Here is a 12550-nt window from a genome sequence, read left to right on the forward strand (position 1 = left end):
AGAATACAGAGATGACTATCTGTGAATTAATTTTCCACTCCACATTTAGATATTTAGGTAAAATAATTTCAGTGTTATTATAATAATATGAACTCTTCTTCTTTCAATTATTAATTTTTTTATTTCTTTGTCATGAAAGATAATTTTCTGAAAATGACATCTGAATGTGTTTATAATGGTTTACTTTTTTTAAATTGTTTTTTGGATGGAGAGTTGTCTCATTGACACTCACACCACATCTTCCTAAATCGATATATTCAGAGCAAGTCAATGCATAATGATACTCATCCCCAGCACTCTTTATAATACAATATTTACAAGTAATGGCTTCAGTAGTTCTTAGTTTAAGGTCACCTGAGTAACGACCAAGGATAGACAAAATCAGTTTATGTAAATGCGCTTATATAAATAATCATTTTATTGTACTTTATTAATCATCTAAAAGAAATTATCACTGTTTTAATTTTGTTATCAACCAAATCTAACACTTCTAGTCTGTTAGGATAAAGTGATTATTAAAAAGTTTTGTAAAACTTAATAAAAATATAAGTATGAACAATTACGAAATACTGATAGCTTATATTTAATGTTTGTTTGACATATGTGTCCAAAAGACCATTTGTAAAGTATGTTTTGCCTTCATATCTATAACTTGAAAGCCTATTACAGCATATTTGAAATCCATACTAAAACCTAATTTTACTGAAGACTCTTCAAATAGATATATATGTGTGATGAAGGTTTCAAGTGAACATCTTGTACAAGCCTCCACTCTATTGGGATAAAGGGATAAACATGTTTATTAATGACCGTTAGTTACATGTATCAGATCATTGAATGCACATAAGTTTTTTATTTAGAAAGTTTTGTTGGTTGTTTAAGTTTTTTCTTTGACACAAAATTACTAGTTTTTCTAGTATATGTCTGGTAATTTCTTGTCTCGAAGTGCAGAGAAAGTTGTTTACATTAGTTAACAAGAAAAACATATTTTGAAAAACCAGCCGTTTACGTTTTCTAAGTTACAAAACAACCTATTAATAGGGTAAATAATTGTTTGATTATAGTTCATATAACACTCCTGTAGAATCATTTTATAAACCTCAGAAACAAACGCATAAAATAATCTGAGTCTCTCAAATTGAAAAAGACAATACGAGCAAAAAAGCCGATTGCATTACAATCTTATAGTGCACTTGGGCATTTTGTAGGGCTGTTTGAACATAAATAGCATAGATCTTTAAATGAATGATTTGTTACGAATCTGTTGATTAGTAATTCCATGGTATTCCTGGTTGGAAATAGAAACTCCAATATGAAGTGAACAATAAGTAAATCAATTCTCCTCTGGATCAATGCTACAGCATCCATCAATTATTTAAACAATTGTCATTAGAGGGTTTGTTATAGTTAATTACAGATCTGATCAAAATGTCATATAATCAGATTATAGCGTATCAAGTTTTCTACCATATTTTTAATTTCCGTCTTGTTTTCATAATAGATATAGGAAGATGTGGTGTGAGTGCCAATGAGACAACTCTCCATCCAAATAACAATTTAAAAATTAAACCATTATAGGTTAAAGTACGGCCTTCAACACGGAGCCTTGGCTCACACATAAGATTGTTTCAGTAAACTTAACACATCCCTAGATGTTACATGTGAGTGTCAGGCCTAATCATTGTTTAAATATAAATATGTTGGTCCATGGAAGTGTTTTCAGTTTTGTTTGTTGAATATTATCTCGACAAATTATAGCTTTATAATTGGTTTAGACATTTTTCAAATACTTGGCATGAGTAAAGTTTTATCCTGTCCAGTTCTAGAGAAAAAGTTGCACATAACATTTCATTGCATATAAGAAAATAACCATCATTGGAAGTTGACCAATCAAATTTCTCCCCTTATTCTATCTGTGTACAAGGTTTAGTCACCATGTAACCTCAAGATTACAAAATTTTCTATAGAAATCACAAATAAAAAATAATGGTGTTTTGAAATACCCAAGTCATATGTTTATGACACAGAAATAGTTTTACTGCAATAAAATGTAGGATTAATTACCTACAACGGTCAAATTCAAGGGAATATTTTTTTAGACCTACTTTCGTATGCAACCAGATGTGACGTACCATGATTTGGTGGTATTACACCTAAAATCAAAATACTAGTATCACCAAATATTCTCCATAAACATGAGTTCTCCTTTGCTTAAAGAAGATGATTTTGTCCCATGAGATGTGCCATTACAGAGACAATTACAAGGATTATCTCCCTTTAAACAATTCTCCTTCCTAAGAAAATGATTTTGTCCCATGAGATGTGCCATTACAGAGACAATTACAAGCATTGTCTCCCTTTAAACAACAATCTTATTTACCAGATCCCAACTCTGTCATTTATATCAGATATTGACAGAATAATTATGTCTGATACCCTGTTTATTTGTTAATCAATACTCCAGCTTATTAGACGTTATTGTTTGCACTGGAGTTCTCATTTAGTGAGATGAGTAATTCACTATTGTGAATTAGATCCCGTCAAAGAGATAACATTTAGCTTGTAAATCAGAACGATATTTTATTCATATGTATCAATTAAGAATTATTTCAGATTCCATTTCGTTGTTTTTCATAGTAAAATGAATTTGATATTATTTTATTTTTTTATTGTATCAATTTATATCAATTGCTGCAACAATGCACCTTGTGAAACAAAGATGATATTGACACACGGCGCTGATTATAGCAAATCAATTACAGATAACAGCATCAGAAAGGAACAAACAATTAAATAGAAAGCTAACTCCTGCTTCCTATTGTAACCAAGGATGGATTATTACTTTGTCAACTTGTTTACATTAATAGGGTGAAATCTATTTTCTATTGATTAGAGGAAAGAATCGCTTGTTTTTAAATATCGATAAAGATGTTGATTAGGACAATCATATTGTTACTATGTCAGCAAACAACGCTATCTGATTTTTAGTTCAGGTTTTAAAAGGAAATGAATCAAGAGAATAGAAGAAGAAAAAAATACAATATGGAAATTAATTGGGATATTTCGAGAGATTTTGTAGAATAAACCTACGCAATTAAACGAAAAGATGCATTGATACTTAATGACCGTGTAATGTGGCAATTAATTTTCATTTCAATAATGAAAAGATTAAAATAGGAATACTATTGATATATCCGAACCTTAATTAATATTTAACATTTGTTCTGAAAGTGGATAAATATTTTGAAACAAGGGATGGCATAATAAAAAGAGTTTGTAGTAACATCACTCACTAATTTGTTGAGACAGAACCAAGTGATTTTGCAGATGCTGTAAAAGAACATGCTGCAAATAAGATTTTTATGCATGCTATAAAATATCCTTGCAATAAAAAAAATCATGCATTATGATCAGCCTTTGTCCTTTATTTCCATTATGTTTATATAAAATTTAGGAGCAAAACATATAAAAAGATTTTTTTAAGAATTTGTATTTTGACTACATCTGCATGCACAAATATTAAATTGCACTTTTTACCAGAAGTTAAAAACAAACTGTATATAAATGTTCCTACCTATGTAGACTACAAAATATCCAACTGTCATTTTGCATCACTCTTGATTTTTGGTTCAGTTAAACTATTCAAATTTCAATGGGATCTTTTAATTCTTTGAATGATGAATGGTAGTTCTGCTATTTTTTTATTCTCGGAAAATGATATGTCATGTTTTCCAAGTACTGAAGTTGTCATTTTTTATTACTTTTTGCTGGTTTGGTTTTGTGAGCTATGGGGAAAATTATATTTCATATTGTAAGTACATGTACCATATTATATCATCTGAAGGTTTTTAAATTTAAAAGAGATGAATGATTAGAGGGTTCTTTTTTCCATGTTATATAAAATTGAGAAAGGAAATGGGAAATGTGTCAGAGAAACAACAACCCGACCATAGAGCAGACAAAGCCGAATGTATTTCAAACTTTTTTTGGGTGTTTCTAGGGACCATGCTGCTTAAGGTGTATCATATGTAGTGTTTTTCCTTTTCTTTACTGGTGTCAATATGCTTATTTGGCTAATGTTTTGAAACAGTTCCTTAAATATCCATTGCTGCATCCCCCATTATTGAATTAGTAAAACAAAGAATGTGGCAAATTTCCATCTTATAAACCCTGCCAATTTGTGAATAAAGAATGTGCATCAATCACAAATAAAGCAGCAATCAATGTAATGTGTGATCTCTCTCTTATTCGTCAATTAACTTAATAGAATAAAGGAAAGACTTGTAATTATCATTGACCTCTCACAGCTGTCCAACAATACTATGACAGATTTCAAGTATTGATTGTTTGTCATATTTCAGAATAAAATCTATCTTTTAAAGTGTGTCGCTTTTGATTAATTGTCACTTTTGATGTTTAATTTTGATATGGTGTATAGATATCATAAATTTAAAGTTTGAAATCATTTTTCACAATCATGAATATATTTTTCCATTCATAAGATTGACAGGTGCAGTAAAAGTTCACTTTGTTTTTATTGAATGGTTATTTTAAAATGAATGTTAATAAAATCATTTGAAATTCAATAATTAATTTTGACAGTTTTATTTATGACCAGTGTAGAACCTTTATGTTCAATGGCATTGTAAGGGAAGAATGTTGAGGTTGTGGTTTAAAAACCTTCCTAGTTTGAACATTTTCCAATTCTATCCAAACTAAAAATAATCCGCAATCATTAAGATATGTTATCATTATTGTTTGATCTTGGAATTCAACATCCAATAGACCACAATTTAAGACAAACTTTTATTTTTTCTTCTTTTAAAATGTTAATTATGTGATTGTTTACCTCTATCTTTTATAATTACAGATTGTCAGTAGAGTAGCAGCCCAGCCTGGATATGACCTTGACCTTGGTTATAGGTTACTTGCAGTATGTGCTGCTCACAGAGAAAAGCTGAGTTCTAAATCTTCAGGTTTGTATTTAGTGTTGTGACATATTTCTTGTTGTCCTGGCATTATAAAGAAGGGAATAAATAAGAGTTATTTTGAAATAATTGCACGAGAGTTAAATTTTTGCAGCAGCAGTTATAAATGCTGGTGATAGTCTCTATCAGTGTTTTCCACCTCATTCATGGCTTCAAACAATCTTGTTGCCACGCATGCTACATCTCATGCCATTAAAAAAAAGTCACAGATGTGTAATCTATGGACAACAAGGATGTATTGAACATAAGGCCAAAAATTTGTAAAGCCACTTTATTGTTCAAAATTGGTGTACAATAGTTCAATTAAATGATATTTTGATTTTCGAAATCTGTGTAAAACATTTAAAAAAAGGTTCAGATTTAGTCGCTTCTGAAAAAACAACAGTAGATGCTGTTTTCTTCAAATTTGAAGCCTGGTAAACAAGATTGAAATTTTCTACAATACTATTGCAAAGAGTTATCTATCTTGAATGGCATGTACCTTCTCAAAACTTGACTGTCATTGCTGAATTATTTCATAAACACTCTTCCTGATTCAGTGCATTTGGATACCTCTGCAATTTCTTAACTTACTTGTACCGTTCCAGACAATTGTTAAGTATTTTAAAATTTGTTCGTAATAACTTTAAAATAAAAGTTTTAAAGTGTTTTATTTGTATTTCATGTTGTCTTATACTGCTTAGGTCAATGATAACATTGTAAGTTCAAAAAAGTTTAACAGACATGATTTATTTAGACATGTATATAAATACAATAACATTATATTGTTGTCATGCTACTAGATGATAAACTGCTCCTTTATCAAAGGATGATAATAAATATTATTAAATAACCAACTAAGTATACCTTATACATTGTATTTGTATTTTAAATTCTCAAGATAAACACATTTAGTGTAGCATCACAAGCTATTGATTTTTATATTGATGCCCTATAGATGATAAATATGACTGTATTGTCCCATTTAGATTATAGTTTCTATTTTCATTAACTGAAAAACCTCATTGAATTAAGTATAGATTTATGTTCACTGAAGCATGGCATTAGATGTTGGGCAGATCACTTTGTCTGTATTTTGTACTTTATCCTTAATAATTATAAAAATATTGATATTGATCAAATCATGTATGAATTGTATTATATTTTTATTTGAAGAGTTATTTCCCCTTATGTTATATGACAGTGCTTATTGTTTGTTATTTCTAATCCTTTGTATAAAAGAGTTCGAATAAATGTAAGTTTTACTGAAGTTTTGATAGCCAAATACTTGATATGTATAGAAGTTTGAAAGAAAGCAAATCAAAACATCGTAAATTAATAATAATACTTAAAGAGAGATGACAAGAATCACGAAATATATTGAACAAAACAAGACCACACCAACACACATAGCTCTTGCGTTCAAAAATATAACCGTACAAAGACAGACTACAAGAAAAGACACATGGTACAATCTTGTGCATGAGAACTCTTACTGACACTAGAAACTTTATTTTTTATCATATTATAACTTATCAGTGTCTACCATTTACTGGACTTTTTTTTAAAAGATAAATATTTAATTTTTATTTGAAAACAAAACACTGATTTTGCAAAAAATCACTGTGAATCTGATGAAATAAAATATCTTAAGACCATATACATAAACATTTGTTGCCAAAAATAATCGTGACTTTATTCTATCAGTTTAAATAATTCATAATATGATTATAGATGTACTCAATACATTTATCAATTTTCCTGGGGCCACTTTCTAGACGATTGATCCTATGATTGTTTTCTTACATATTCAATAACCAAATAACCATATCAAGTTACAATAAAGAACAAAAATGATTGACGTCGGCATAAAATTTAAGACTTACAAGTAGAAAGGTTCATATATATTTTTTAAGAATTAAGTTTAAATACTTATTTCAAGTGTACAATAGGTCATTTAGTTAATTGTTTGTTAAATGACTTTTCAATGTCTTATCTATAACAAAAAGTTTGTACTGATTTTACTCGGCCAGATATCTGTGTGATTGACAGGTCTCTATTGACAAATTATACAGGTAAATTTACCTATAATTGGCAAGAATCAACATGACTTAAAGGTGTCCTCTGTGTTCATAAGTAACCTAATTCTATGCTTACACTTTAGCAACAAGCTGACAACAGTGTGTGTTGATTATTGATTTCTCAACTATAATTCATCTGTGATTGAAATAATTTAACCTTTTAAATGTGCATCATTTTCTTGAATTATGTAATGGTTTGTTATAACTGTGTCTAGCTACTTTTATATAATCTTTGAAATTTTCCAATTGCATAATTTACCTCCTCTATTTAAAAAATAAAGTCAAAGTCCATTATATCAGTCATTTGATGATTAAAAGTGGAAAGCAAGTCTTGCTAGCAAAAGAATAAAAAAAAATAACTTTATAAGCACAAGTTTCTTCTTCTGCTAAATAAAGGCATCATTAAAATACTGCTGTCTGCACAAGTTTCTTCTTCTGCTAAATAAAGACATCATTAGAATACTGCTGTCCAACAGACCTAAGTCATCAATCATGAGGTGATTGCAAAAACTCAATTTTCAATATGGATTTTAATAAAAGAATTAAAAAAATAACTTTATAAGAACAAGTTTATTTTTCTGCTAAATAAAGGCATCATTAGAATACTGCTTTCCAACAGACCTAAGTCATCAATCATGAGGTGATTGCAAAAACTCAATTTTCAATATGGATTTTAATAAAAGAATTAAAAAAATAACTTTATAAGAACAAGTTTATTTTTCTGCTAAATAAAGGCATCATTAGAATACTGCTTTCCAACAGACCTAAGTCATCAATCATGAAGTGATTGCAAAAACTCAATTTTCAATATGGATTTTAATAAAAGAATTAAAAAAATAACTTTATAAGAACAAGTTTATTTTTCTGCTAAATAAAGGCATCATTAGAATACTGCTTTCCAACAGACCTAAGTCATCAATCATGAGGTGATTGCAAAAACTCAATTTTCAATATGGATTTTAATCATTCGATATGTAAAAACTCAATTTTCAATATGGATTTTAACTATTTTGATATGTAAAGGTATTTCACCTTTTTCTGGTTGTACTCGGTAATATGAAGTTTAAACTACAAATCAAAACACAACCTTGGACTTTAGTCCTTATATATTCATGAAGGTTATCTTTATAGCACTAATGTTATATTATATGATATCTCCACTAAAAACAACCCAGCTCATTTGGTCATATTCATACATAAATGAAATAGACAGGACAAAAAAGGATGTAGCAAGTTTTACTATTTTTTGGGGCAAATTTCAGGAATCAAATAATGACTCTTATCATTGCACTTTCCTTAGGCTTTATGAAGTTGTATTATTTTCTCTGACAGTAATAGCATAAAGATCTGCAAATTCCCATTCTTATTCCACTGATTGTTATAATTCTTTAACATATTGAACATGATTTTTAAATTTTGAACAAAAAGCCATTTGAAAAATGCACCAATCTCCTTTGGTTGATTTCAAAAATCTATTCTTTAGGATGAATGTTCACACTTTAAGCTGTGGTACAATAACTTTGATCATTAATGACACTTACAAGATGACCAGAGAAGTAAACTAAAGATTTGATTGGAACAGTATACAGAAAAAGAAAGCCATTTGGGTTCTTATGCCAAAAAAATGTTATAACGTTGCATTCCAATAAAATTCATTGTGCAAACATTGGTTATGAGGATGTAAATAGTTGTTTCCATACAGGTCGTAATCAATGTGAAAGTTGATTTTCTGAATATGTACGAGTTGAAACAAATGCAGTGAAGCTTTCAAGTGGAAATTCATGATTTTTCTACAATTTGATTGAATGCCAAGAATAGTAAGATTGTTATTTTGTAAATTGACTTCAGCAGTTTCCAGTTATATTTTAATATTATCTCCATGAAATCTAAATCAAAACAAATTTGAATTATAATCTTGGTAACTTTGATAACTATTGAACAACATGGACGCCAAAACGACTTGACCATTTCATTGACAAGATTTTCAAAGCTTTGTGGAGTACATTATGTTTTCCAACAAAAAGTATTCCAATGGGTGTCTAACGTGCATCCCCACTAGCTTTCCATCTAATGTTTTCATGCAGTTGATCTTGGAATTCGAATATAGTCTTTAGATAAGTAATGGTCTGAATCATATTAAGTACTGATGACACAAAAGAAGCATAAAACGATGATAAAGTCTGCAGTGCCTGTTGTAAATTTATTCTTGAGTGTAACATACCATATATCTTACCTCTCCTCTGTCATTTTTGCGTTTCAATTGACACGATTTTATATATATGATATCATAGATTCAAGTGTATCCTTAATTAGAAACCACTCTTACTGTGTTATGTTGAATAAGTACTAACATCTACACTTGCTAAAGTATCTACAGTTGCCATTACGTTTTGGGCTGATTATTGTCTCTTTTGACAAGACATTTTTACTCAGATGTTGATCCAACATAAGGTATATTTGACATTTAAATTAGTTCTATTCGTGTTTTTTGATTCATGCTTCTTGAAATGGCTATATAATTTAATGTCAGTTCATGTATGAATAGCAACTGATACTTACCCTATGACGACCCAAACCTTACTCAAAACGGCTGCTTACAAAAATCGTGTTGAAGTCACTCATCATCGATAACCTGAGATTAACAATCAACATGCTTTAAACACAATAATTATTCCTTTAGGTTTTGCTTTTCTTTTTGTTTACCTGTCAAAGCTGTCTGGTGTATCCTCACTATTTTTTAATGAAATTGACAAATGCATCCAAGTATAATTAAAATTTACGGTATGCTTACTATTAAAATTTGATTTTAAGGACGCATATAGGATGGATCTAATAAAACCAAAGTTAAAACATTTAAGGTTGAGGAAAAACAGACGTGAACCAAGCCGAAAAAACGACAAATAGACAAAACAACAGTTTACAAAACACTTACAGAAAAATAGAAAACTAAAGATGGACCAAAAACTTGAGAGACACGTGTGGTCTAGGAAAGAAAGCAGATCCTTATCCACTTGTGGCACCCATTATGTGGTATCCTTTAATTTCAAGATGAATTTGGAAGGTGTGTTCAGCGTATTTAACCGACTTTAAACTTTTATTTTATTAAGTAAGCTAGCTCCTTTTTAGAGCTTCATATGAAGTCTGACTCCTGCAAATTATTACGAAAGCGATAAGAGGAACACTGATTGTTCTCTGAAGAAGGTTGACTACTTGTATCTGTTAAAAAAAAGCGTACCCAGCAAACACACCAAATATGTTCAACTCAAGCATCCCCGTATGTGATATCTGATTCTTATGACTTTTTGATAATATAGAGTGTTTTATTACGAGGCAAAATGCGAACTCTCTTATAACCTTTGGATTGAAAAAAAGGTGTTGATTTCTTGATAGCTCTCATTGTTTACAATGAAATTTGAATAAATGATATCCCGTAATAGTTGAAATAGTGTATCCTTTCAAGATGTTCATATACTTCTGCATATGTTTGTCAAGATTTCTTGTAAAACGATATCATTTAAGATGAGAAAGTGTTGAATACTCTCATGGCAAACAGCGCGGTGTACTCATCTCTAAAAGCTAGAGTTAACTTCATCAAAATGTATAGAAATAAGCACAATCATTGTTATCTTAGTGTGTTTTATGAATTGCTTGTTTTTTCTTTGATATTGAACTTGTGTCTCGTGTATTTGATTTTATTTGATGGGAAACTGGTATGTCTGTTTGATAGTGAAAAGAGATATTCAAGACGCATTTAAGATGATTCAGATAAATGTATGGTTTAAAAATAAAACAGATTATGTAGAGACGTTCCCAAATATAAATAAGATGCAATAGTAGTTTTCCAATTTAATATCTTAAATCCATTAGAATCCGTATATTTTACTTAGAGGAAAAAAAAATAACATGCCATAAAGGAAGTAACCGTATAACCTGTATATTGTTGATTGAAAAAGTTGATGTTTAACTATTTCCATTTCAAATTTTCAAATTCCATGGTTTTTCTGACGTGTCAACATATTTGGAGTAAAGCTTTAAAAGTGAGACAAATAAAAAAAAATCGTTTTCCATATAAAAAAAGGATCATTGCGGGAGGTTATATCCAACTGGTATATTATAATTTCAGGACACAGATGACATTGTTAATTTGATTCTATGCTCGAAATTTCAATACATATGATTAGCTGTAGACTCGTTTAAGGTATCAAAATACAAGTGCCTATCTGTTCTAGTGCTAACATTGAATTGATATTTTCAAATTTGTTATCCTTTAAGTGGTACCTACATGAATGTGCATTGTGCAGCAATGATACAGTATTGTCGGAAGATCAAAAGAAGGAAGTTGAGATAATTGCCAGTCAATCATTTATACCGGTATCATGTTGATCTATTAGGAATATTACTTCATCAATACATTTTCACCTACAATACTTAACTACATTGTTGCCAGTTATATTCATTTATCAAGTGTATCAAAATAGATTCCGGATAATTATCTGCTGTAAGTTTGTTATAAACATAACTTCTCTTGTTGGCTTATCAACAAATGGGGCTGTAATGGGGTGTTTGATATCAAGAGATACACACGCTTACTAGCAGGATCTCTGTTGGAGTGTACATTTCTTTGTCGATAAAAAAGGCATTCCTCAAGAGGTTAATTTAATATCAGAATGTGTAAGACGCTACCTTTAATTTTATTTATTGTAAGAGGTACGCATTGCCATTAACAGATTGTGAAAACATTGCAATTTTCGAAATATCGAACACAATTAGCTTTAGTTCTCCTGGACTCGAAAACATATTTATCTCAATTAAATGATCTGCATCACATCAACTTCATTAACTCTCATTCTTTAATTTAAATATTGAAGCCAGTATAAGCAAACAAACTTAGACTACTAGAATTCTCAAATATAAAACACCAGACGTCAAACTTGTTCCATAAGTACCAAAGTTAAGATTATTGACAGCATGTCTGAGTTTTTGTTGTTTATGTGAATATTTATTAAATGCCTAAGGCTAAAATGTAACAACGTGTTGGTGAACATGTACCAATGTAGATATTGACCATATCCTGCTAAATAATTTAATAATTTGAATTTGTACAAGGCATTTATGTCGACCTCAGCAACAGCACCTTTATTTTAGTCGTAATCGAATTAAGTCTATTAAAACATTCATAATATAACCTGCAAAAACTATGATGTTATTGTTTACAAATACGTTTCATCTGGTCACGCACCTGTTAAAATATCTGCAAATAAAGATATAACCATGATCTTTTCAATGCGGCTTACGAGATGCAAATCACAACAACAACAACAACACAATGATCAAAATACAAATTAAGAGTCGAGATAAGTGAATAAAGTGATTTCAACACTAAAGCAAGGTTTATTATTTATTGCTTAAAATCCTCAATAAGTTATCTCAATTGCCCTTGTCAAAATTTCAAAGGTATTTAAATTAATGGAGCATATCATGTTAAACTGATTTGATGTAATG

General features: G+C 29.8%; 1 protein-coding gene across 3 annotated transcripts in view; it reads left to right on the forward strand.

Moving 5' to 3' along the window:
* LOC134724852 (zinc finger MIZ domain-containing protein 1-like) overlaps positions 1-12550 on the forward strand; it is a 195838-nt gene that overhangs the window by 137280 nt on the left and 46008 nt on the right. For all 3 annotated transcript variants that reach the window (XM_063588147.1, XM_063588145.1, XM_063588146.1), the window contains one exon: positions 4871-4976. In XM_063588147.1, coding sequence (XP_063444217.1) covers positions 4871-4976 — 106 coding nt within the window. The remainder of the gene's footprint in view (positions 1-4870; positions 4977-12550) is intronic.

This window comes from Mytilus trossulus, chromosome 7 (assembly GCF_036588685.1).
Source record: "Mytilus trossulus isolate FHL-02 chromosome 7, PNRI_Mtr1.1.1.hap1, whole genome shotgun sequence".
NCBI classification, from domain to species: Eukaryota; Metazoa; Mollusca; class Bivalvia; order Mytilida; family Mytilidae; genus Mytilus; species Mytilus trossulus.